Here is a 22910-nt window from a genome sequence, read left to right on the forward strand (position 1 = left end):
CCAAGCTTCCGGGATGATTTGTGGCAGCAGAAATCAGAGGTTAACGCATCTCTGTGTCTTTGTAGGCGCACCTCCACTATGTCACTGTGAAGATTTTCACAGAAGCTCTGGAGAAACTGGAAAGCCAGCCAGCGATTCAGCAGGTGCTCAGACGCCTCTGTGACCTCTATGCCCTACATGGCATCCTGACTAACGCGGGCGACTTCCTCCACGACGGCTTCCTGTCTGGTGCCCAAATAGACATGGCGAGAAAAGCCTACCTGGACCTGCTCCGCCTCATCCGGTGAGTGGCTGCCCTTCACCCTCAACCCTCTGCTCATTTCAAACACCAAAACCTTCAGCTCCAAAATTCTTGCTAAATGGGGGTCTGGCAAAAGCAGCAACAGTCCTGGGTTAACACTATGGGTTAAGGAAGGGGAAAAAAAAGGGAAAAAAAATCACAACTAAAACGTTTCAGAATAAATTATCTAGCTACTTCAAACTCTTTAACATTATCTGACAATGAGAGAATCTACATAATATGAATAAAATGAAGCATACTACATATTAATACTGTGTATCAAGAATAGTATTAATGAGTCTTAGTCTTAGCTAGTACTTAAGGAACACTTATGTTTGCCAGACAGTATGCTAAAAGCTTCTATATGCATCATCTCATTTAATCCTGATAGCCTTCCAAACTGGATACTATTAATTTCCCTACTTTATAAAGGGGAGAAAACTGGGACTTAGGGTCAAAGGCCATAAAAGCCACACAAGCCAGAAGAGGGACAGGGCACAGTCTAGGAGATGTCTGCCTCCAGAGCACGTGCTCTTAAACTGCATGCTGAAATGAAGGCTGGGCTATCGTTTATTTCAAATATATCCTTACTTTTGCTGAATGTGCTTAGTTGACTAAGCTCACTTTAATACTCCCTGAGCTTCATGATGACATTTCTAAAACCCAGTAATTCACTTCCTGGCTTGTGAAACAATTTGTTGTCCAGTCACTCAGCCGTGTCTGACTCCGCGACTGCATGGACTGCAGCATGCTAGGCTTCGCTGTTCTTCACGATCTCCTGGAGTTTGCTCAACAATAATATAGTTTTTACAGACAGCATAAAGCAGTGCAGTTTACCGCCATGACATACTAATGCAATATATTCATCCTCTCACTTTAGAGATAATCAAAATGACCACTTTAAGAAAACCAAAGCCCCAACATGACCAGGATACTGGAAGAAATAGAAATTATTACTAATTAGTAACCATTGTCCATAAGATGGAAAAGGAGACAAGCTGAGAACATAAGCTTTTCTGAGAAACACGATGCCTGCTGTGTTTGTTGGGAGCCAAGCCGGGCATGGCCGTGTACGACTCTTCCCCTAAAACCTCCAATAGTTCACATCATCATCAAGAATAAGAGAACAAAAGAAAAGGGGACTTCCCCGATGGTCCTGCAGTTAGAGGACTCCACGCTTCCACTGCAGAAAGCAGCCACAGGTTCAATCCCTCCTGGTCAGGGAAATGAGATCCCGAATTCCGCAAGGCACGACCAAAAAAGATTTGAACTTAAAAAAAAAAAGATATTTATGAAGGAGATTTAAAAAGAAAAAAAAAACTAGACCAACTTCTTTTCATTTCGAACAATATCCAACATGTTACATGTGACTCTAAGTTGGTGCTCAGTGAATTAAAACTCAAAAATTATCAAAACTACATCAGATGTAAAATTATGTCCCAGGTATTAAACTTTCCCTAATAGAGAGAACCCAGTGGTTAAGACCATTAGTAGCGTAATTGAGTACTGCACACTTCAAGCCCAAGTGTATCTAACTTTCTGAAACGCTTGGCATTTAACACACATGAAGATGATAAAGTTCTAGCCCTGACTGCTGGTGATAATGAAACACACAAGATCACCGATAAGCATGGTTTTTTTCTTAAATTTCCAACAGCACGCTGAGTGCTTCCCTTGGCCCCAGAGACTTACAATTCAAGACAAGAAAGACAGCACTGACACAAATAGACAACGTACACATGCATCAAACCCATGAGTTGATTTACTCCCATTATGGTTTCTAAAGTAACCTCCTACCGCACGCAGCAGGGTAGTTAGGAACCTAAGAGACTCCAGGCTTTTAACATTTCTATGTCACAACTGCATGCCTTGATTATTCAGTATCACCCTCGGATTTCTGAGACGACAAATGAAGGATGGCACACTATTCTAAGTGACACCAAGAACCAGCTCTCTGAGTCATGGTAATTAGTGACTAAAACAGTTTTCAGTGGTTTAAAGTCATAAAATCCCAGGGGTGACACTTTTAGGCAAAGATGGCAGACTGAACATATGCATTTACTTTTGTTCCCTCCTGAAACTCTACTAAAAACATCAGTAAATTAATTTTAAAATGTTAAAAGGCGTAAACCCACAGAGAGAGCGAGCAGGAGAGGGAAGCATGAAATCGGGAGAGGAGATGGACAGACAGTGACCTGGCAGACCTGATCACCCTGAATCACAAACCAAAAGCAGGGAAAGCCGAGAAGCCATCAGGGCCACCACAGAACGCAGCATCTGCAGCAGCAGGTCCCTCTGGCAACGGGGGTGAGGGGGGACCAACAGGGTGGGCTGGATCCCCCGTTCCCCTCCTCCTCTCTGAGCAGGTGTAAGACTTTCCCCGACAGAACCTTGGCAGAAGGCTAAACAGAGGGTCTGCTGACTAGAAGACCTCAGGCTTAGTTGAGGTGAGGGCCATTGGGCTACCCTACAGAAACCAGGGGCCTGAATCCATGTTTACAGGCGAGTGCTGCCAGCCCTCTCCCCCAGCCCTCTCTTCCCACACGTGCATGCGTGCTAAGTCGCTTCAGTCGTGTCCGACTCTCTGCGACCCTGTGGACTGTAGCCCATCAGGCTCCTCTGCCCATGGGACTCTCCAGGCAAGAATACTGGAGTGGGTTGCCATGCCCGCCTCCAGGGGATCCTCCCGACCCAGGGATCAAACATGCATCTCTCATGTCTCCTGCACTGGCAGGTGAGTTCTTTACCTCCAGCACCACCTGGCAAGTGGTGGTGGGAACTTTCCCACAAGTTCCCAGCAAACTGGGGGCCAGGTCAGTGTCCTGCAGGAAAACGACATCATGGTCCTTCTCTGGAGAATCTGACCAGTCCAAAGGAGAGAGAAGTGAAGATACTGACACCTCGGGCCCCCAGTGGTCCACCCAGTTCAGCCCACAGGGAATTCCACACTAACAAGTACACCCAGACTTCTCACCAGCTAGAATGAGAAGTACACCCACTCTTAGCTATGACCAGACACTCAGGGATTGCCAGCACTCGAGGAAAACCCATCATAAAAGACAGAGACCAAGCAAGAACAAGGCAACTCCAAAGACACAAGAGAATCTTCATGGTGAAAACTTTTTTGAAAGATCAATAACATCCTCAAAGAATTCAGAGGACATATGGCAAGCACAAAAGAATGTCATTTTTTAAGAAGTAATATCCAGAGAACAACAACAAAAAGAACTCTGTGAAATTAATGACAGTGAAAATGAAAAGCTCAGCTGAAGGACTGGAGGGCAAAGCTGCAGAAATCTCATAGAAAGCAAGCAAGTAAGCAAGACGACACTAAAAGGAGAGAAGATATAAAAATAGTAAGAGGACTGATCCTAACTGTCCATCTGAAGAACGGGACTAGAAAGAGAAGACAGAAAATACTGAAGGGGGCAAATCATTAATGAAATAATGCAACAAAACATTCCTCAAACGAAGCATACGAGTTTCAGGCTGAAAAGGCCACAGACCAGAGGAGAGGACACAGACAGACACGTATGAACTAGGTCAGACATTTATGCAGTGGTCACAAACACTAGAAGACGGGACGGCAGGGCGGGGGACCAGGAACGCTGCAGGTGGGGAGGGAGGACCGGAGTTTTACAACATCAGAGAGGCCTCCCAGGGACGGGGATGATCTGAAGAAAGACCTGAAGGTGGGGAGGTAAGAGCAGCCGTGTGGCTGGCTGGGAGAAGTGCACTCCAGGCAAAGGAGAAGCTGTGAGGGAGAGCCTAACGCACCATCTGAGGGAATCTGAGGCGTGCTTTTAAAGGATCACTCCAGTTGCCACATTAAGAGCCCACTGGGGAGGGGGGATGAGTGAAAAGCAGACACACCAGTTAGCAGGCCGCCGCAATACGCCCGGTGAGAGATGCTGGCGGACTGGCCCAGGGTGACAGCACTGGAAGTGGTGGGAAGCAGTCCAAGTTAGGGTTTATTCTGGAGACAGAACAAGATTTACTAACAGATCCGACATGGGAAGTAAGAGACGGAGAGGAGTTCAGGTTTGGAGCCAGGACCGAGTCGCCACTTACTGTAAATGGGAAAGGCTACAGGAGAACCAGGTTTGGGCAGGGTGGACAGAATGTCTCCAAGATCAGGAGTCTGCTTTGGAATACATCAAGTTTGAAGAGCCTGCTAGAAATCATGTAAACCATTAGTAAGCAGGTGAGGCTGGAGAGAGAAATTCGGAAGCCACTGGCATGCGGTTGGTATTTAAAGCCACGAGAAGGACAGTATCACGAGGGGTGAGTGTATGAAGAGGAGGGGCCCAGGCACTGAGTCTCAGGACCCTTCAAAGACGAGGAGACGACCTCGACAAAAGTGGAGTGGAGGGAATGAAAACCTGAATCTAGCTGAGGAGAACAGCCAGACAAGAAGAACGAGAACTGGAAAGAGCAAGCATAAAGAAACTTGACACTTTCAAGGAGTTTTGTCACAGAGGGGAGGCAAGGTATAGGTGAGGTGATGGGGAGGGAAACAGTCAAATAGGTGTTTTTATGCAGATGGGAGAGACGGCAGCCTATGCGTGACTGATGGAAACGATCCAGTACAGAGGGGAATTCTGACGTTGCGGGGGAAATACAGGAGGACTTCTGGAACACGGCTCTCTACTGGGCAAGCGGGGAAGGTATCCAGTGGATAAGGAGGGACTGGCCTGAGCTGGGAACTAGGACAGTGTACCTGTTCAGAGAGAGAAAACCCTACATGTTTAAACGCACACTTGGGAACTTGTGGACTCCTCTTACCACTTCTATTTTCACATCAGTGAAACGGGACTCAAAGTCACCTAGGTTAAGAGAGATGGGGAAGTGAGTAACAGATCTGAGCATCAAAGAGAAGGTGGGAGAGAATCACCTAAGAGAATGAACAAGTAAATGAATTAGAACCACCAAGACTGATTGCCAAGTAGCAATCAGGGCCCACTCAGGTCTTCAGTATAGTCAGTATTGGTTTTTTCAGGCATATATTGTCACAAAGGTGCACAACAAAGTTGGCGGAAAACGAGCTGTAACAAGTATGACAAGCAAGAAACCTGCTGAATGTATCTTGGAGCGAGTGAATATAATAGACGATGGAATGTCAGATGGATGAAGAAAGTGGGACCACACAGATAAGGGACTTGAGGCAGCAGGTGCCAGTAGAGTCCAAGAACTATGAACAGCCCTGTAGGAAAACCATGTCATAATAATGAGCAAAGGCCACCCAGGGTTAATGTAAGTGCAGTATCCCACGCACCTCAAATGCCGTGTGAAATCAGGGTTAGGGAAGAGTGTAAACAGTCATGCATTTTATTTCATATCCTCTGCTAAAAAAGGAAGAGAAGCATGTAAACAAGCTTTTAAATACTTCATTCCATAGGTTAAAAGAAAATGATTTTGCTGCCTGAAAGGTAAAATGAGAATTATAGAAGTTGGAGTGGTACAGGGAGTAAGCTAGAAAGATAAGAAATGGTGAAAAAGAAAACGGCTGGGCTTACGGTGAAATGCAGACACGGAGGACAAGTCCCGGTGTGTGACCCTGGCAGACAGAGGGAGGCTGCAGAAGATCAGTGGAGGACAGTCAAGGGACTGAGACATCAGGTTCTAGAGGAACTTCCACGCAGACAGTGAAATCACTAAGAATTATGACAGAAGCGCCAGAAGAGAGATCACTGTGTCAGCAGAGAGGGTGGGAACAAGGCCGAGGGAAGTCATGATGATACCCAGAATACGCAGTCATAACCAGGCGAGCACTGAGTCTTCGTCTGGCCAAAGCTAGCCACACTAGGAGACAGAAGACCAAGGAGAGGAGGCAGAGGTTGGGGATGGGGAGGGCGTGGTGGTGCAGGCGAGGACAGGGGTGCTCAAGTAAATCCGCAGTCTGCTCTAACAGTCAACAGATGCTATCTAGCAACACTGAGTCAGCAGCAGTAATACAAACAAGACGCGGAGAGGCATTCAGGTCAGTCCCCCAAACAGCAGCTAAGAGAGTAAAGCCGACTGCCTCTAGGGGTTGGGGGTAAGAAATGGAGGTGAGAGGCAGGGATATGCTAATTTTAAGTAACAAGCCTTGAAAAACTATTTGACTCTTCCTACTGTGCCTGCATAACTGATCAAAAATTAAAACTTCCAAAAAAAATTAAAACTGAGGTGTTCAAAAAGTGGATAATGATGCAACTTCTAATTAGATGTTGTTATTCACCATTCCAGATGAATCGAGCAATCTAATATACTCACAAACTCTTTTTTCCTCTCAGGAAGGATGCTATCTTGTTAACTGATGCTTTTGACTTCACGGATCAGTGCTTAAATTCAGCGCTTGGCTGTTATGATGGACACGCCTATGAACGCCTGTTCCAGTGGGCTCAGAGGTCACCCACCAATACTGAGGTAGCTGACTAGAACACTTCATAAATTACCTAAGAGAGCAGGGAACAAGCAGTGACTATATCTCCATGTTTTCCCATGTCAATCGATGTCCATTAGGTTAGAAATTGCTTGGCACAGTATGTCTATTTACAATATTTTAAGAATACAAAAAAAAAAAAAAACACACCACCCAGGAGCAGGGATGTGGCCTGGCAGCGTCTCTCAGTCTGAACTGTAATCAGCAAAATGCACTGCTCAGAATTTGGTGAAGGGAATTAGGAGGAAGGACCAAGCTCTAAATCACCGCTTGACATACCCAAGGGCATACACAGAGAGAAGCAGGCTGGCATTTAAGTAACAGAAATAAAAAGACAAACGACTGCACTGATTTAACCACCGTATTTTCAGCCTTTTAACCCTCAGTTTAGTGTTGATACAGGTGTTGAGAGGGACAGGAAGCTTGGGGGTGGGGGGGGTGGAATGTCTCTCTCAGACCTCACCGCCTGCGAGAGATGCCGCCTTCCTCTTTAAGGAACAGCATCCCAGGGACAGAGGGGGCTGCCGCACTGCATCAGTATCCCAGGGAAGCCAAGTGAATGACAATTACAAGGGTGACGGTGAAAAGATCCCCAGCTGTCCTAGGAGAGACCACCAGAACTCATTAACAGAAGAAGGGGGAGGACTCATAAAATCCTAACAGCCTAGGGCCAGGGTCCCAGACTCTCTGCTGTGAGCTTCGAGGGAAACGTTATGAGTATCAATGGGTACATTAATTGGAGGAGAGAAATGGATCCTGCATTTAGAATTTGGGAAACCAACATTTAATAGCTAACTCGATACAGATGATCAAAACAAAGGCTCTCTATAGCTACACAACAGGCTATTTTGAATTCTATACTGCAAATGTGTTATTCAGATGATGAAGCTTACTTTTTTACCTCTTCTGTCAGATTTCAGAAAAAGTGTCTTAACACCTCATCAAATTGGCACCTCTCAGGCTTCCATTCACACTTAGCGTGGTGTTAGACTTGCTCTTAACATTCTGCATCCTGTCATACCTCACAGCTTAATTTAACATGGTTATCTTAAGTTGCACCACAACCAGTTACCCCCAAGATGTTTATCAGATAGAAGGCCAATCCGTTTTGGTCCTACCCTGTCTCCAGGAAGGCAACCTTCTAACTCAGCAAGGAAATATCAAGAACTTACCTAAAGACTGTACATTTATTGCTTAGCACAGCCAAGCTACTTACATTGTTACTTTTTCTAATGATTAGATCTCTACTTTCTAAAGTTTAAACCCTGGCAAAGAGATACAGCGATCCCATCCCTCTAGATTAGCCCCTGTGGTCTAGAGAGACACACATGCCCTTTGATGCTCAAGAGAAAAACCTCCCCTGCCTTAACACCTGTCAGGGAACACTGCCATATCCAGCTCAAACCTGCTTTAGCAGCAACGCAAGGAAGCACGCCAGTTCTCCTGTTCCTCATCTTCACCAAAAACAGAGGGGACTCTCTCATCTTTTACTTGTTTCTGCTCTTCTTGAAAGAATTTAATCTGGACACTGTATGAGGGCAGGCTTGTCTAAATGCGAGGCGTCACTGACCCAGGGCATCAGCATACTGGGGAGGTAACATGTGGATGCTCGACATCCCAGGCACCCTCCCCTATCTCCTGCCACTTGACTGTGAACAAGGATGGAATCTTCATCGTCCTAACTCCAGGGTCTGCCACAGAGTAGATACTTTGCATTTACGGAGTAAATGAACGTGGTTCTGCAATCTACATAGTGGGACGAGGACCCTGCTGCGCACAATAACGCCAACTCTCCCCATCCTAGCGTACCGCACCTTGCTAAAAGGTGAAAGGGAGAGCAACGTGGCTCTTGCACACACGCTGATTTTAGGAATGTGAGTTCACACCTGACCTTGAAGAACTGTTTCCAGCTAGTTGAAATGACACTCATCTTACATTCCCGGCTCCTCTACGGACTGCCAAAATAGCACTTTTAAAGAGTTGTTTTCTAATCTGCTGTAGGTAATTTTGAAACTGCAGAAAGAGACATTTTTCCCCCTCGTTTGTGCTAGCAGAAAAAGGAACACTACAGGTATTTCAAATCAATTAAAATGAAAGCTACTCTGAAATATGCCTCAGGAGACCCAAAAGTACAAACGGGAATTTATTTCACTGACATTTCTACCAAAAGCAAAATGCTATGCTGAGTTAAATGTCTTAGAACTGTAAGCATCTCTTCTGTCTGGGGGAGGTTAAGTGTTGAGTTCGAACCCAGTCGGCAGGATGCACTCCCGTGGTTTACTCTCTCCACAGGGTCTCCTTTCTGTGTTTCCCCCTGATCTGGACGCTAATGCAAGACGGTTTCTTTGTAATGAACTGCAAAAGGCTGTTCCCCTTCCCCACTAGAACTCCTCTAAGTGATTCCCTATAGATACAAGCAGTAGAGGCACCACTGGGGATAATTTCTAAACAAGAATCCTATCTCCCCCCAATTAGTCTACTGTAGAAATTTGTTAAAATGGTTGCCATATGTTCAACACACCTACCATTCATTCACTCATTCAATCATTTAACAAACAGTTACTGAGCATATGATGTACACCAGAAACTATGCTAGGTACTGGGGACACAGTGGAGAACCCTGTCATCAGGGAGCTTACAGTTTCAGCTCAGACAGGCAAATGAAACAATATTACAAAAGATAAGGGTAGAGCAGTGAAATCAAGACATCACATTAGAGAATAAGGTAGGGACTTCCCTGGGGTCCAGTGGTTAAGACTACTCCACATTCCCAATGCAGGGAGCACAGGTTCGATCCCTGGTCGGGGAACTAGGATCCCACGTGCTGTGTGATGTGGCCAAAAAATAATAATAAAAAATAAACATTTTTAAAAAGAGAGAATAAGGTGTATTAAGAACACCCAATTCTGACACAGAACACTGCTTATTTCATTCCACCTTCTGGTTTCTTGCTTTGTGGTTAATGTGCGCAATTTCAAAGAGTCAAGCCTTTTATTTCTATTAAATCCCCAAAGCAAAATGGTAAGTTGTGTTTTTTTAATTGGCCACCTGCATCCACAATTTGAAATCTGCATGAGAAAAGGAAGGATGCCCTTTGGAAAAAAATGTTTCCCCATATGTTCACCACAAAATGGATTTTAAAAATAAATTTAAAAATTAAGAATCTTATGTAACGTTACTGTTTTAAAACTATAAACTTAATCTGAAAGTGAAAGTCATTAATCCTGGCAGAAAGAGTCTGTCTTAATAATGCACTTCTTTCTACTCACAGGGGAACCCTGCCTATGAGAAATATATAAGACCACTATTACAAGGCCAGAGAGCCAGGCTCTGAGACGAGCTGCAGCACTGGAGAGGCACCACCATATGCTGGTCATACTACGGTACAGGTGTCATTAAAATCTACAACTACACATGTACGTGCTGTTTCAAAGAATCATTATCCTTCAGAGACACAGTCTGAAGCACATGCAATATCTGATTTATTCCAAAATAATCCAGGGGAAGGAAAGGGGGGAGTGAATCATTGTTGAAGCTGTTCAATGGGTACGTGGGTGTTTACACTATTCTCTCTACTTCTGAATGTTTAAAATGTCCCACAATTAAAAAAAAAAAAAAAAAAGCACTATCCATTTGTAGCATTTATTTTGGGAAATCCCAGGGTTTTGCTTTAGATCTATTAGTTATCACTTGTGTTGTTACAGCACACATTTATTCATCCCAGGGCTTAAAAGAAAACATACACGCACACACATGCACATAAACAATCCTCTTCTAAAAGTGTATATACTTGGTACAGTCTAAATAAAATGTCAATCACTTCACACCAATCAGAATGGTTGTCACTAAAAAGAAATAGGGACTTCCCTCATGGTCCAGTGGCTAAGACTCTGCTTCCAGTGCAAGGGGGCAAGGGTTCGATTCCTGGTCAGGGAACTAGATCCCACATGCCACAAGTTAAGACCCAGCACAGCCAAATAAATAAATACTTTAAAAATAAATTTAAAAAAATTTTTTTAAGGTAATAAATAATAAGTACTGGCAAGGATATGGAGAAAGGAAAACACCTGTGCACCACTGGAGGGGAGTGTAAGTTGGTGCAACCACTATGGAAAACAGTATGGAGGTTGCTCAAAAAGTTAAAAATAGAGCTGTGATGCAATCCAGCAATTCCACTTCTGAGTATGTGTCCAAAGAAAACAAAAACACTAACTTGAACAGAAACACGTGTTACCCCTACATTCACTGCAGCATTCTTTAGGACAACAAAGATATGGAAACAATCTACGTGTCCAACAACACATGAACGGATAAACTGTGGTGTATATAAACAGGGCTATTACTCAGCCACAAAAAAGAATGAGATTGTACCATCTACAAGAGCATGAATGGACCTAGAGAGTCCTAGGCCAAGTAAAATAAATCAGACAAAAGAAAGACAAAGCCCATATAATTTCAATTCTATGTGGAATCTAAAAAAAAAAAAAAAAAAGACAAATGAGCAAACAAAACGGAAACAGACATAGATACAGCAGTGGTTGTTGGGGAGATAGGAAATAGGTGAAAGATGAAAAGGTACAAACTTTCAGTTATAAAATAAGGCACAGGGTGTCATGTATACCATAGGGCGTATAGTCAGTAACACCGTGGAAACTCTATGGTGAACATGGTCACCAGCTTTATCATGGTGATCGATTCATAATAAATATAAATGTCCAATCACTATGCTGTACACCTGAAATCAACACAATATTACATGTCAACTATACTTCAATTTAAAAACTGAAAAGAAAAAAAAAAAGCTCCAGGAATACAACATAAATGTTTAAAAATCAACTCTTCTACAGTAAAAATCATTTAAAATTTCATAAAAGACATAACTGTCTCAAATTATCCAAATATAACCATGCTACATTTTCCACATCATTTTCAACTACCCAAGTTAAAAAAAAAAACACACTCAAAATTAAATATTATCAAACAAATTGCAAAAAACCTCAGCAGGCTACTTTTCCTAATATACTCATATAAAGAATCATTTAATCGTTAATAACATAATCTTAGAAAATTTACCAAAAGCAAACTTATCTCCAGTAATCTGGACAAGGAAGAGGCCTCATAAACATTTAACTCTTAAAACCTTGGAACAACTAATAGTCACCCTTCCATACCAGTTTTCAGTCCAAATTAATTTTAGCTTTCATTCACCTCCGTTAACTCAACAATGAGTTGACTGGCTAGGCTGTTCCTTTTTCTTGTCATTTCTTTTTTAGGTAACCACTAATCAATTTGAAGTAAGAGACAATTTTCTAAAATGATAATCTCACTTAGTGCATTTACTGAAACCACAGCCACCTACCAATAGTTAACGTTAAGGGATTTTAGTTTGAAAACGGTGAAAACAGGTTTCTAGATATTGGTCATTTGTCAAACCTTAAATTTTCAGAGCAACGTGGGCTAAAACGGATGGTAAGACAGTGTTCTCATCCTCCTTTGAAAGAAGAGAATTTCAGAATCTACTCAGAGAAGAAAAGGGAGTCTGGGGTGCACAGCCTCAGAACTGTACTCCTCCCTTAGACAACAGGGAAATTTCTGAATTTTCTTTTAAAAGGTGTTCTAGTAAACGAGGAAGTTTCACTATAGTTAACATAATCCTTCCTGTGAGCAACTTCCAAGAGACAGAATCAAATGAACTATGCAAAATAAGACTACAGTGAAGTAAATAAAAGTACACCATATCTCCAACTGTTCTAGATCCTTTGTTCACTCCAGTTTCCTTCTCCTCAGAAATTTAATCTTAGTAATAAATTGCATTCATGGATCAGCATTAACACATGAGAATAAAAAGGTCTGAGTCCGTTGGTCCCTGTGCTCAACACAAAACTAGAAGAAGAGTCATGCAGCAGTGACAACTGGAGGAAAATCTATAATCTTCAAAATGAGTACTATTGGAAAAAAAATTGTCAAGCTGCACGTTCGCTGTCCAGCTATGCACTGTTTTAGACAAAACTAGTAATTTCATCAATTCCCTGACTCAACAGCACAGTAGAATTCCATAAACTGCACCCTGAAGTTCCCACTGGGTCCTTCTGAATCAAATACAAAAGTGCTATATGCAATATTTATTAGGACAGAAAACAATACATATTTTAGACAAGGAATAAGATTTCCCCCTTAACAATAATCAACCAATACACACCTAATTTTCATATTTCAATTTTTATTGTTTTTTTTTTTTTTTCTGGTAGACAGTACCACTTGACAATTATACTGCACCAGGCATAAGAAGTTAAGATTTCTACCACAGGGACGTTTTGTATTCAGAATCCAGTATAAATATTTCTAGTCAGACATCTCCATGGCTACAGATATTTGGTTGCTTCATTTATATGCATAGAAAGAAACAGTTGTCATAACTGTAAAAAGCAGTACTTAACAAGTACTTTTACATGATTGGAATAGTTTTCCTTTAATATTACAATACTGCTTATTGGTCTGAAAACTAGGTCACCCTACATGATGTTCTGATTTTTCCCCAAGGCATCATGAGTACTGTTTATTCTTTCACTCCTGCATTTTTAGCCTTCTAGTTAATTTAGGGACTATTTAATCAGAAATCATTTTAGCACTGCAAAAAAAAAAAAAAAAAGAAAGCTTTGTTAAGGGTACATTATAGACCATAATGATTTTCAGACTTCTTTGTATTTAAAAAAAAAAAAAAGGTATCTGGAGGCTCGGAACAGGCACATGCACACTTGGGGTGAAGGGAACAAAACATAGAGGAGTCTGCTAAAGCACAAAACTTCCTTCTGGTCCCCAATGCCGTCAAATAAATACAAATATTAAAAAAAAAAAAAAATCTCACACTGTGATTTAAAAAAAAAAAAAAAAGGCCAGCCTCCTGGATCTCCCGGCAAGCGCAGTCCCAGGCCCCCCGGGGCTGGAGGTCAGTCATCCGTCTTCCGGGCCAGCCTGCAGAAAGTCCAGTTGTGTTCCACTGTGTTCTCATTGGCCCGCTCGCTCATGTGATGCACTCGTGTGTTGCGGATCGTGAAACCCTGTTTTGTAATGTACTCCATCAGGTGGACTCGGAGAGAGACTTCCTGGTGATAATCACAGGGTCCAAAAGTAAAGGACACCTGGCAATCTCTGGTGTCCATCATGTGCTTATTCCACTTCGTAAAATAGTTTGATATGCCTTCTAGTAAGGAATGGACCTTGGTGGTGATGGTTAACTGGGTTATGATGACAGCTACCGGATTGGAGTACTTAGAAAGCTTCCGGGTACTAGATAACTCCACGACTTCTTCAAAAGTATCCACGGGATACAAAGGCTTGGGGTCATTGAGACACTGAATCAAGGGCTCAATCTGATAAAAGTCTGCTTCTTTCCGAAGCAGATCAAATTCCTTAAAATCCAGGGGTAAGGTCAGCTCTGAAGTTCTTAAGAAGTTGAGGACATATCGGAAAAGAGGTCCATCTCTATCAATGAAGTAATTGCCTTGAGGGTCTCGAGCTGTGGGGAAGTCCCCCCCAAACATGGCTCCAAGCATGGAATCCGGGTAACGCGTCAATGTGGTGAGAGACGTCGTGTACAAGTGTCCACCTACATTTAACGTGACTGGGTCAGTCATCTGAAATTGTTTAAAACATGATCAGTCATCTGAAAAAAAATTCTTTTTCTTAAATCCTAACTTTGACAAATTAAGAAAATTAGTGGCAACAAGCAAAGCGAAAGATTCAGGCTACAGCACATCCAGCAAGCCACTGATGCAAAACAGCTTTAGTTTCAGTGAGAAACCCACCCAGATGAAGGGATCTAACATTCGCTTTCAACAGAAAAAAAGAGGTATGTCCACCGCTTCAGAGCCTGCCACTGAGAAAGGAGGGCATAACTTCCGAAGCCATTTAATTTCAGGCCCAAGGTCTAGAGGTTTTCAGATTAGAGTACATTATGGGAAGAGGAAGAGAAACTTAAGATATACTCATTTTTTTCCCCAATAAAAAAAAAAAAAAAGACTATGTTTCTTAACTCAATTTAACATAAAATAGAATACAAATGACTGAAAAACATAAAGATACCTACTTTCAGTATTTCTGTCTTTCCCCCCTCAACATAAGGAGGGAAATGATGAAATTTTAAAAATAGAAATTTGTGTGCATTTAATCTCAACTTTTCATGGAAGAAATAGTGCCAAACACTAAGTTAAAATATACAGTTTGGTCAAAACAATCTCACATTTTTTGTTGTTGTTCTGTCTCTAAGTCATGTCCAACTCCTTGCAACTCCACTGACTACAGCCTGCCAGGCTCCTGTCCACTGGATTTTCAAGGCAAGAATACTGGAGTGGGTTCTCACATACCCAAAGGCTAATATCAGCTTTCAAATTTCATAATCTGATAGTATAATCACTTTTGTAACATTAATGTCACAATCTGACCTTTAATTTTGAAAAGCAAGCTTCTCTAAATAATACATACCTTCAGCTTTTAAAATCATACTTAAGAAATAAAGCAAGACAGGTAAAGACAGGTAATATGCAAATAAAATATTTCTTACCAAAGGAAAAAAAAATATAGGAAGACACATGCACATGCAAAAAAAAAAAAAACAAAAAAAAGGACTAGTGGGCGAAATGGCATCTTCTCAACCATTAACCTCCCCAACCACAAGAATGTCCTGTCTGCTGTCACCTACTACACATTCATTTAACAGTCATTACTCTATGAAGGAAGCGTCTTAAGAGAAATATACTTTAAGACCAAAAAACAGTGATTATTAAAAGTTACATGGAGAGTCCACACTGAGCTCGCTTACTTAAAAACACCAAACAAAGTTAAAACACCCCAAAATACACAAAAACTAATTGGGGGGGAGGGAAGGGTTGTACCGTTCGTAAGTTCCATTCTTATTGAGATGCATTATATCTAAGAATACATATGAAGCGAGAAAAGACACACAGAAATAATTTGCCAGCCTTCAAAGCGCATCCTCAGAAGCCTCTCACCATATAGCCCCAGTCTCCATTATCCATCTGCTCCAGTGCTGGTCTCGGGGAGCCCAGGTTCCAGGGAAACTTGGGGAAGAGAAAAAGACATGTGACAGTGCGTATCACCACGAAAACAGAAGAAAGGTTTTCTCACCCAACAGCAGGCCAAACACCAGAGAAGTCCTCATCTTTTGCTCTGAGGCAAAGATCTAGGGCAGAAACGATTTCCCAAAGGTCTTCTAGGGGTCTCCCGACATCCTTACCACAATGGGTACCTAAGAGACTGGCAAATGTTTATACACAGGAAACAGTTATCCTAAACTTTGAGAGGAAGGTAAAGAGTCTAGGGAGTAAACCAGTTACTCAAATTCTACCTATCTTCTCTGAAAATTCAATTTTTAGAATTCTTGCAGAAGAACATTATGATTAACCCTACAACCTTATCTGGTACAAAACTATGACGATCCTTATCAAAAAGGTTAACAGAGGGAAACAGTGAACTCTTTTTCATAAGCATTTCAGCTACATAAACTAAACATCTTAGTAAAAGCATTAAAAGCCATAAACCTCCCAGACACTGGCATCTCTTTCCAACAGAAATACACCAGAAACGTAGCTCTGCTGTAACACAGAAAAGCTAATTACACTTTTAATAATGATACATTTCACTTGCTACAATAATCAAAACAAATACAAAACAAGTTAAATGCCAAACCATAGGAGCACAATTTGGGGCAGAAAAGAACCTTACCAATCTATCATGGGAGTCACTAGGCTGGTGCTTAGGAAGGGATGCCTGAAGACATTGACAAACACCCAGATATTAATGATGCCATTTTTATTTTATCTACAATTCAAAAGCACTTTAACAGTTTCCCAGCTACTGAACTGCTTCAGTCAGTTCTTCACACACATCAATCCCCAAACCACCCGGCAATGCAAACTCCAAGGCAAATTTCAAAAGCTTTGGCAAGAGACAGTAAGAAACATGGACTTAAGGGTATTTAACCAGGAAAAGCACTGTTTGTTTGTTTGTTTGGTCTTGTTTTTTTTAACGGATTCATTTTCCCCACTTTTAGAGGAATCTGGCACACTCATTCCCAGAACAGGCCCTGGCTACAGAAGATCACAAAGGCTCTTTCTCAAAAGGTCACTCAGGCATGTAGAGAACATTTGCATAGCACAGCAGGGGCTGAAATCAGAGCCTCAAGCATCCATTTCTCTACCTTGCAAATTCTTCAAAGCAAACAAGCTAAAATGTAAACCAGACAACTGTGGGGTCAGTTTTTATTCTCCACATTCAGCAGCTGGGTATAGGTAGGGCTCCACATGCTATAGGGTGAGAAATGGAACACATGTCAAATTCAGGGCTGTTACGACCACCTTTCATTCCTCTGACTGACTTCAACAACAGAATTTTAAGTAACAGAACCAAGAAAGAGGTTTTGACCAACTTGTATTACCTGCACCTGATCCAGTTACTGACGCGACAGACAGACCAGCAGATGGAACAACTGAGCGATTTAAAAGGCCAGTCACCCGAAAGTTCTGCTAAGATGCCCACCTCTGGCCTTCTCCCATCACCCAGCATTCACTGGAGGTACAGGGGCGGGGGGCCTATGTGCCAGCCAGATACACAGAAACAGCAAAGTCCGGCCCTTGCCCTGGTGAGGCTTTCAATCTCTGAAGAAGGGCCACATGCAACAGCTAAAGTACAGGATTCAAAGGTCCCATATAAAAAAGTTGGGCTGGCAGAGAGCTGGGGGAGAAAGAGCAAGACCACCACCAAACATGAAAACGGAGGACTTTGGGGAAGGGCTCCTCTCCGTGGGACGCAGCAGGAATGTGTGAACAACCTGAAAGGGATTCTAGAACAAAGAAACAATTAAGTAAAGGGCTGAGGGCTCCCCCACAACATCCCTGATACAGTAAGCAGAATGTGCATAATTATCCTCCTTTTGGAGATGCTTCCCTGGTGGTTCAGCTGGTAAAGAATCTGCCTGCAACGCAAGGGACCCCGGTTCGATTCCTGGGCTGGGAAGATCCCCTGGATAAGGGATAGGCTATCCACTCCAGTATTCTTGGGGTTCCGTTGTGGCTCAGCTGGTAAAGAATCCACCTGCAATGCGGGAGACCTGGGTTCAATCCTGGGTTGGGAAGATCCCCTGGAGAAGGGAAAGGCTACCCACTCCAGGGTTCTGGTCTGGAGAACTCCATGGACCTTATAGCCCATGGGGTCATAAAGAGTTGGACACAACTAAGCGAATTTCACTTTTCACTTTCAGAGATGTAACAGACAAAAGGCACATTAAGAGACTTGCTCAAGGGCCCATACCTAGAAAGTAACTCAACAGGAGCTTGGGTTTTCTGACTCCTAGTCCAAATCTTTCCATAAACCAACTCCTCCGACAGAAACTGAAAGAATAATATCCAAGAAACAAGAAATCCAAAGGATTAACTTAAAAACTCCTAACAGCCATCTATTAACCCTATCCACCTAGTGAGGATTTATTTACAAATGTAACAGTAACTCAGTCAAAGTGAGCAGTTTTCATGGCTTTGTAAAATTCCCTTGAAGCAAAATAGCAAGGGCCTACTGTCCAGTGTGATTCAAGACTGCTATCTTCGATCTTAAACAACTCCACTTTGCGAATATCCAAATAGTTAAATAAGACACAGGAGATGCAAAAAAAGGAAAAAAGGAGACCAAAGACAACTAAAAAACGAAGAAACAGGTATCATCAAAGTCACGGCTGTTATGCAAGGACTGTCCACTATTAATCCTTTCTTTTTTTACTGCTAAATCAAAACAAGATAGCTTCTTGGGCAATCACACACACACACAGTTCGATGATGCTCCTGAATCTGTTCTACAGCAAAAGGCAAGGTTCTATTCCTGTACAAAGATGTAATAAAACCTCAAAGCTTAATAATTCAGGAAAGCAATTATGGAAATCTTATAAGTCCATGTTTCTTTAAAAAGTACCCAAAGGCTCCCTTCATTTCTGTATAGGACACATCAAAATAAGATGAAGTTACTAGCAGTCACTTTTGATAACAACTACTAAACTGTACCCTCAAAATGAAAATGTTCACTTAAGAGCTCTAGAGCAGGAAAAAGAGTAATGATCAATTTACATTTTATCTCTATGCCTTACTTCTAAACATCCTCTGTAGAGATGCTCAGATACAGCACAAACAAAACAAACAAACAAGAGAAGCAAGGACATTCCTGGTCAACCAATAGCTGGAAAATCAACCTCTAAACTGATGACTGTTAGGACCATCTCAGAGACAATGCAGATAAATGAAATAAAACACAGTGCAAAAGAATTCCAGAATAGCTTCAATCTCTTCTACTAAGTCATTTTCCAGAGCTGCTAACAATTAGAAATGATTCATTTGCTTTTCATCTTCTCTCCCTTCTGGCACTCAGCAGTGGAGGACTTAATGAGAAATTGAAGGACCACAAGACAGACAGCAGAAGGAAGATCTTGAAATGGGCATCAAATGTGCCTGTCTTATTAGAGGAACACAGACCTAATATTTCAGGAAAATGGCCAGGAATGGAGATCATGAAGGTACCAATGAAAAACATCTTTCCTTTATAGTGACTTGCCTTACTAAAAACTGTTTTAAACAACAATGAATACAACCAAACAAAAATTCAAACAAAGACTTCTGACCCTGTAAAATCAAGTTCACCTGAAAAGATCTGACCTTTGGCTCAAATAAAATACATGTGGTAACAACCAGCAGACCATTCCCAAAGTAAAGTAGTTCTGAAAATTCACCCAGATGCAGCTTCAAACATTAATTATGACTAATATATAAATTCTGACAATATAATGTTAGCAGATAATTATTTTAAGGAAAACACAAACTCAAGAATTTATGAAAGCCTTAAAAAAAAACTGTTAACAATTTTCCACATTAGCAAATGTGAAAAACACACAATTCAACAAGTGAATGACTTAAAGAATAACGTAAGGACCCCTGAAACTCATTTTCCTCCCCACAGCAGGACTCAATTACAGGCTTCGTGGTTATGATGAACTAATTTAACACACACTTTCTGGGCTTATCATTTCTGCTACAGACTAAGAATTCTCTGGAATAAAACTCCTACCCCCATCCTACAAAATAACTTATACACTGCAAGACACACCTCCAAACTTGAATAAATAATAAAAACATCACTATTTCCTTCCCTAAGTTTCCAGGTAGCCCTTTTAAAATGCCTTTCTACTTTCTACTGAAATCTTTGTGGCTGGCATTCAGAACAGACGACTCAACAAATTCCATCTATACATACCTTCAAAATTACCTTTGTGCTGAATTTCTCTGTTCTTGAAATGTGGGAGTTTTTGAAAGTGAAATACTTTTTATAGTAACTAGTTCAGCAACATCTAAAGGAGTCTTTTGGGTTAACGCTCACATACAGGCTGGTTTAAGTAGCCAGGCACAGAAGGAGAATGTGATGATGATGTTAGGTTATGCCTGACCATAACCACTACACAAATAAAGATCGTTTCATTCAAAAACTAATCCTTTTTTCTCTCTGCTCTCTCCATGTGGTCTACCAAAAAAGGTGCTCTAGGTTTGAAAATTGACTTTTCATACTGAAGAGCTACCACAAACAGTCACAAAACCAGACTATTCCTCTTACCTAAATTTCTGTAAGATAAAACAGAGTAATACCACATTCCCAAAAGTAATAGTACCACTTAAGCACAACACAAGGGCAACAACTGGCCTACACGGTGACAGATGGGGGCTTGGGGTCTGAGGCCACAGGCAGGCCAGAGCAGGAGAGAGAGAAATGGTCACAGGTGAGGATCCTTAAGCCAACTTGGCTTCATTACTAATTATAAGACCCAGAGTAAATCACTGTGCTGCCCAGCTGCTTCTTGGAGAAAAAATAAATGAGATCATGAATCGAAAATTTATGGGTAACCTGGCAAGTGTGAAAATACTAATGGCAGTAGCATACATATAACTTCCATGGTTAATTGAGAAACTTGAGAGTGTGGACACAAGTAATTCAGAGCATGGGCATGGAGACAGGGCAAGATGGAAGAGGAGGTCACTTAATTTGCTTCCAGTCTCCCTCATCCCGTCCTCCTTTTCTTGGAGTGCCACAAGGGAAGATCACAGGGAGCATCTGGCTTTCACAAGAGACCACCAGACGTCGGAACTCTTCATCACAGAAGGCACTCCTCTGAAGCATGACTCAGGATTATATCCAAGGTAAAGCCAAATCCAAATAAATATTTGTATTGCATTTTAAATAAACTCCAAATATCACAATCCAAGACACGTTCAGTGATTCACAGATTCACCCTAGCATTTCTTTATGTAGTAATGCTTTAAACTGTGACAAATTAAAATTTAAATGACATGAACCTTAGAAACAGCATCTACGGTGGTCCTCACCACTCAATTCATAATATTTATGATGTTATGCAAAATGAAGTACTAGTATGGTCTGACCAAAAAGCAAGTTGTCTCAACCTACCAACCATGCAGGTAAAAAAAAAGATTTTCCTCTTCCTAGCTACACATCTGTTTATTCAAAAACATCTCAGTCCTGGGCTCAGTCCTGTGTTATCTTGGAATCGCTTCTTTCCTATCTTGGAATCGTTCATATGCTCGGGCGTTTGTGACAGCAAAGAAAATGAACATGCCAAGGGAAAACGGTAACACACGCTCAGGCTACCCCAAACGCTCTTAGCCAAACCAAGTCACCTCAGGTCTCTTGGCACTCAAACCTCTTCTGTCACAAAGCCCTAAAATTGGAAGTATCCAACTTGTTCTAGAACTGGTATAGTTGCAGAAACATGATAACTTCAGCACAATATCCAAAAAGGATCTCTGCTTCAACTCTCAAGTCCCACCCCTCAGACACAGCCTCCACCACTGACAGCCCGGCAGGTGCTTCAGGGGCTCCTCATTACCATGGCCATTTATCACCTCTGACGTCCAGCATTAAAAACGCCCTGGCACACACAAATCTGGGCATTAAGAACTCAGCTGCGGTCAGTCTCTTTGGGGCAGAAAAATCCCCTAAGGCAGGGTTCACAAGTCCTGCCGGAGGCTTTAAAATAAGGTAAACTGTAGCAAATAAGCACCACCCAAAATCAATCATTTTCCAGCAAACCTCGAGGTGCTCCCGTCCCGGCTTCACTGCTGCCCACGGGCCGAGTCCCCCACCCCGACCCGGGCCCCGGGCGTGGGACGGGAGACACTCGGGGCCCGGGCATGGGGCGCGCACCCGAGCCCCGAACCCCGGTCCGCCGAACCCGCACGTCCCAGCGGGGCGGGCCCCGGATCCTCCGCCCAGGCCGGCCTCCGGTCGCGGGCAGCCCGCGGCGGGCTCGTGCCAGCCCCGGAGCGCGCCGCCTGGACTCCCCGAGGTCCCCTGAGCGCGGCCCCGCCACCGCCCGGGCTCCCCTCAACCCCGCTGCCGGGCCGCTCCGCGCGGTCTTCTGCTAGAGCCCGGCCCTCCCGAGCCCCGGGCCTCCGCGCCGTGGGCCCGCCCCTACTCACTGCGCTGCGGCGGCGGTGGCTGCCGGGCCGGGAGACGCCGGCGGCCGGAGAGCGCGAGCGCGAGGACGAGCGAGCCCGCGCCCGGCGGCGGCGGTGGCGGCGGCGGCAGAAGGGACGACTGAGCCCGCGCCCGGAGTTGCGGCTCCTGCCGCCCGGCGCGGGCGGCGCCTTTCCAGCGGAGACGCGGCGCCACGGGCGCGGGCGCCCTCTAACGGCGGCGCGGGCTAGTGACCGAAGGGCCGAGCGGCCGGAGAAACTCAAACCCGGCGTAGCCTGGGCGGCTCCTTCAGGCTGGCTCCGCGGCGGCCCTGAAGCCCCGCCCCGACGCCCGATCCCGCCCCCGAGGCTCGGGCCCAAGACCCACGTGCTCCGCCCAGAATTCGCCCGACGTCCCGCCTCCGCCCGCACTGAGAGATCTGCCCAGCCCCCGGCACTTTTCGCTAGGACTCAAGACTAGTTTCTCCTGTCATTTTACGAATACTTAAGGGACCCCGACCAAGTGCCAGGCCTGGCGAGTAAAGCGGTCACCAAGAAGGAAGGGCTTCCTAAGGAAAGGAGAAACATTAAAGACCCAAATAAACGGCCGACAAAACAATGACCAAAAAAAAAAGTTATGATTATAAAATGTTGGGAGGTACATGAATTCGATGGAGAATAAGGGAGGGGG

At 43.2% G+C, this 22910-nt stretch overlaps 2 protein-coding genes across 15 annotated transcripts in view; one reads left to right on the plus strand and one right to left on the minus strand.

Annotated features, from left to right (window-relative positions):
- Positions 1-10143, plus strand: part of ACOX2 (acyl-CoA oxidase 2) — a 28254-nt gene extending 18111 nt beyond the window's left edge. For all 10 annotated transcript variants that reach the window (XM_043885433.1, XM_043885431.1, XM_043885432.1 and 7 more), the window contains exons 13-15: positions 66-283; positions 6556-6688; positions 9976-10143. In XM_043885433.1, coding sequence (XP_043741368.1) covers positions 66-283; positions 6556-6688; positions 9976-10038 — 414 coding nt within the window. In that variant the 3' untranslated portion in view covers positions 10039-10143. The remainder of the gene's footprint in view (positions 1-65; positions 284-6555; positions 6689-9975) is intronic.
- A 2764-nt stretch (positions 10144-12907) lies between these two features.
- The window catches only part of KCTD6 (potassium channel tetramerization domain containing 6), a 44657-nt gene continuing 34654 nt past the window's right edge, over positions 12908-22910 (minus strand). For 2 of the 5 annotated variants that reach the window (XM_043885454.1, XM_043885452.1), the window contains 2 exons: positions 15713-15781; positions 12908-14338 (listed from right to left, as the gene is read on the minus strand). In XM_043885454.1, coding sequence (XP_043741389.1) covers positions 13652-14338; positions 15713-15739 — 714 coding nt within the window. In that variant the 5' untranslated portion in view covers positions 15740-15781 and the 3' untranslated portion in view covers positions 12908-13651. Of the gene's footprint in view, positions 14339-15712; positions 15782-20009; positions 21641-21854; positions 21968-22243; positions 22481-22910 lie in introns of those variants that run through there. The other 3 variants (XM_043885453.1, XM_043885456.1, XM_043885455.1) reach the window with 3 other exon arrangements.

Source organism: Cervus elaphus, chromosome 24, assembly GCF_910594005.1.
Source record: "Cervus elaphus chromosome 24, mCerEla1.1, whole genome shotgun sequence".
Lineage (NCBI taxonomy): Eukaryota > Metazoa > Chordata > Mammalia > Artiodactyla > Cervidae > Cervus > Cervus elaphus.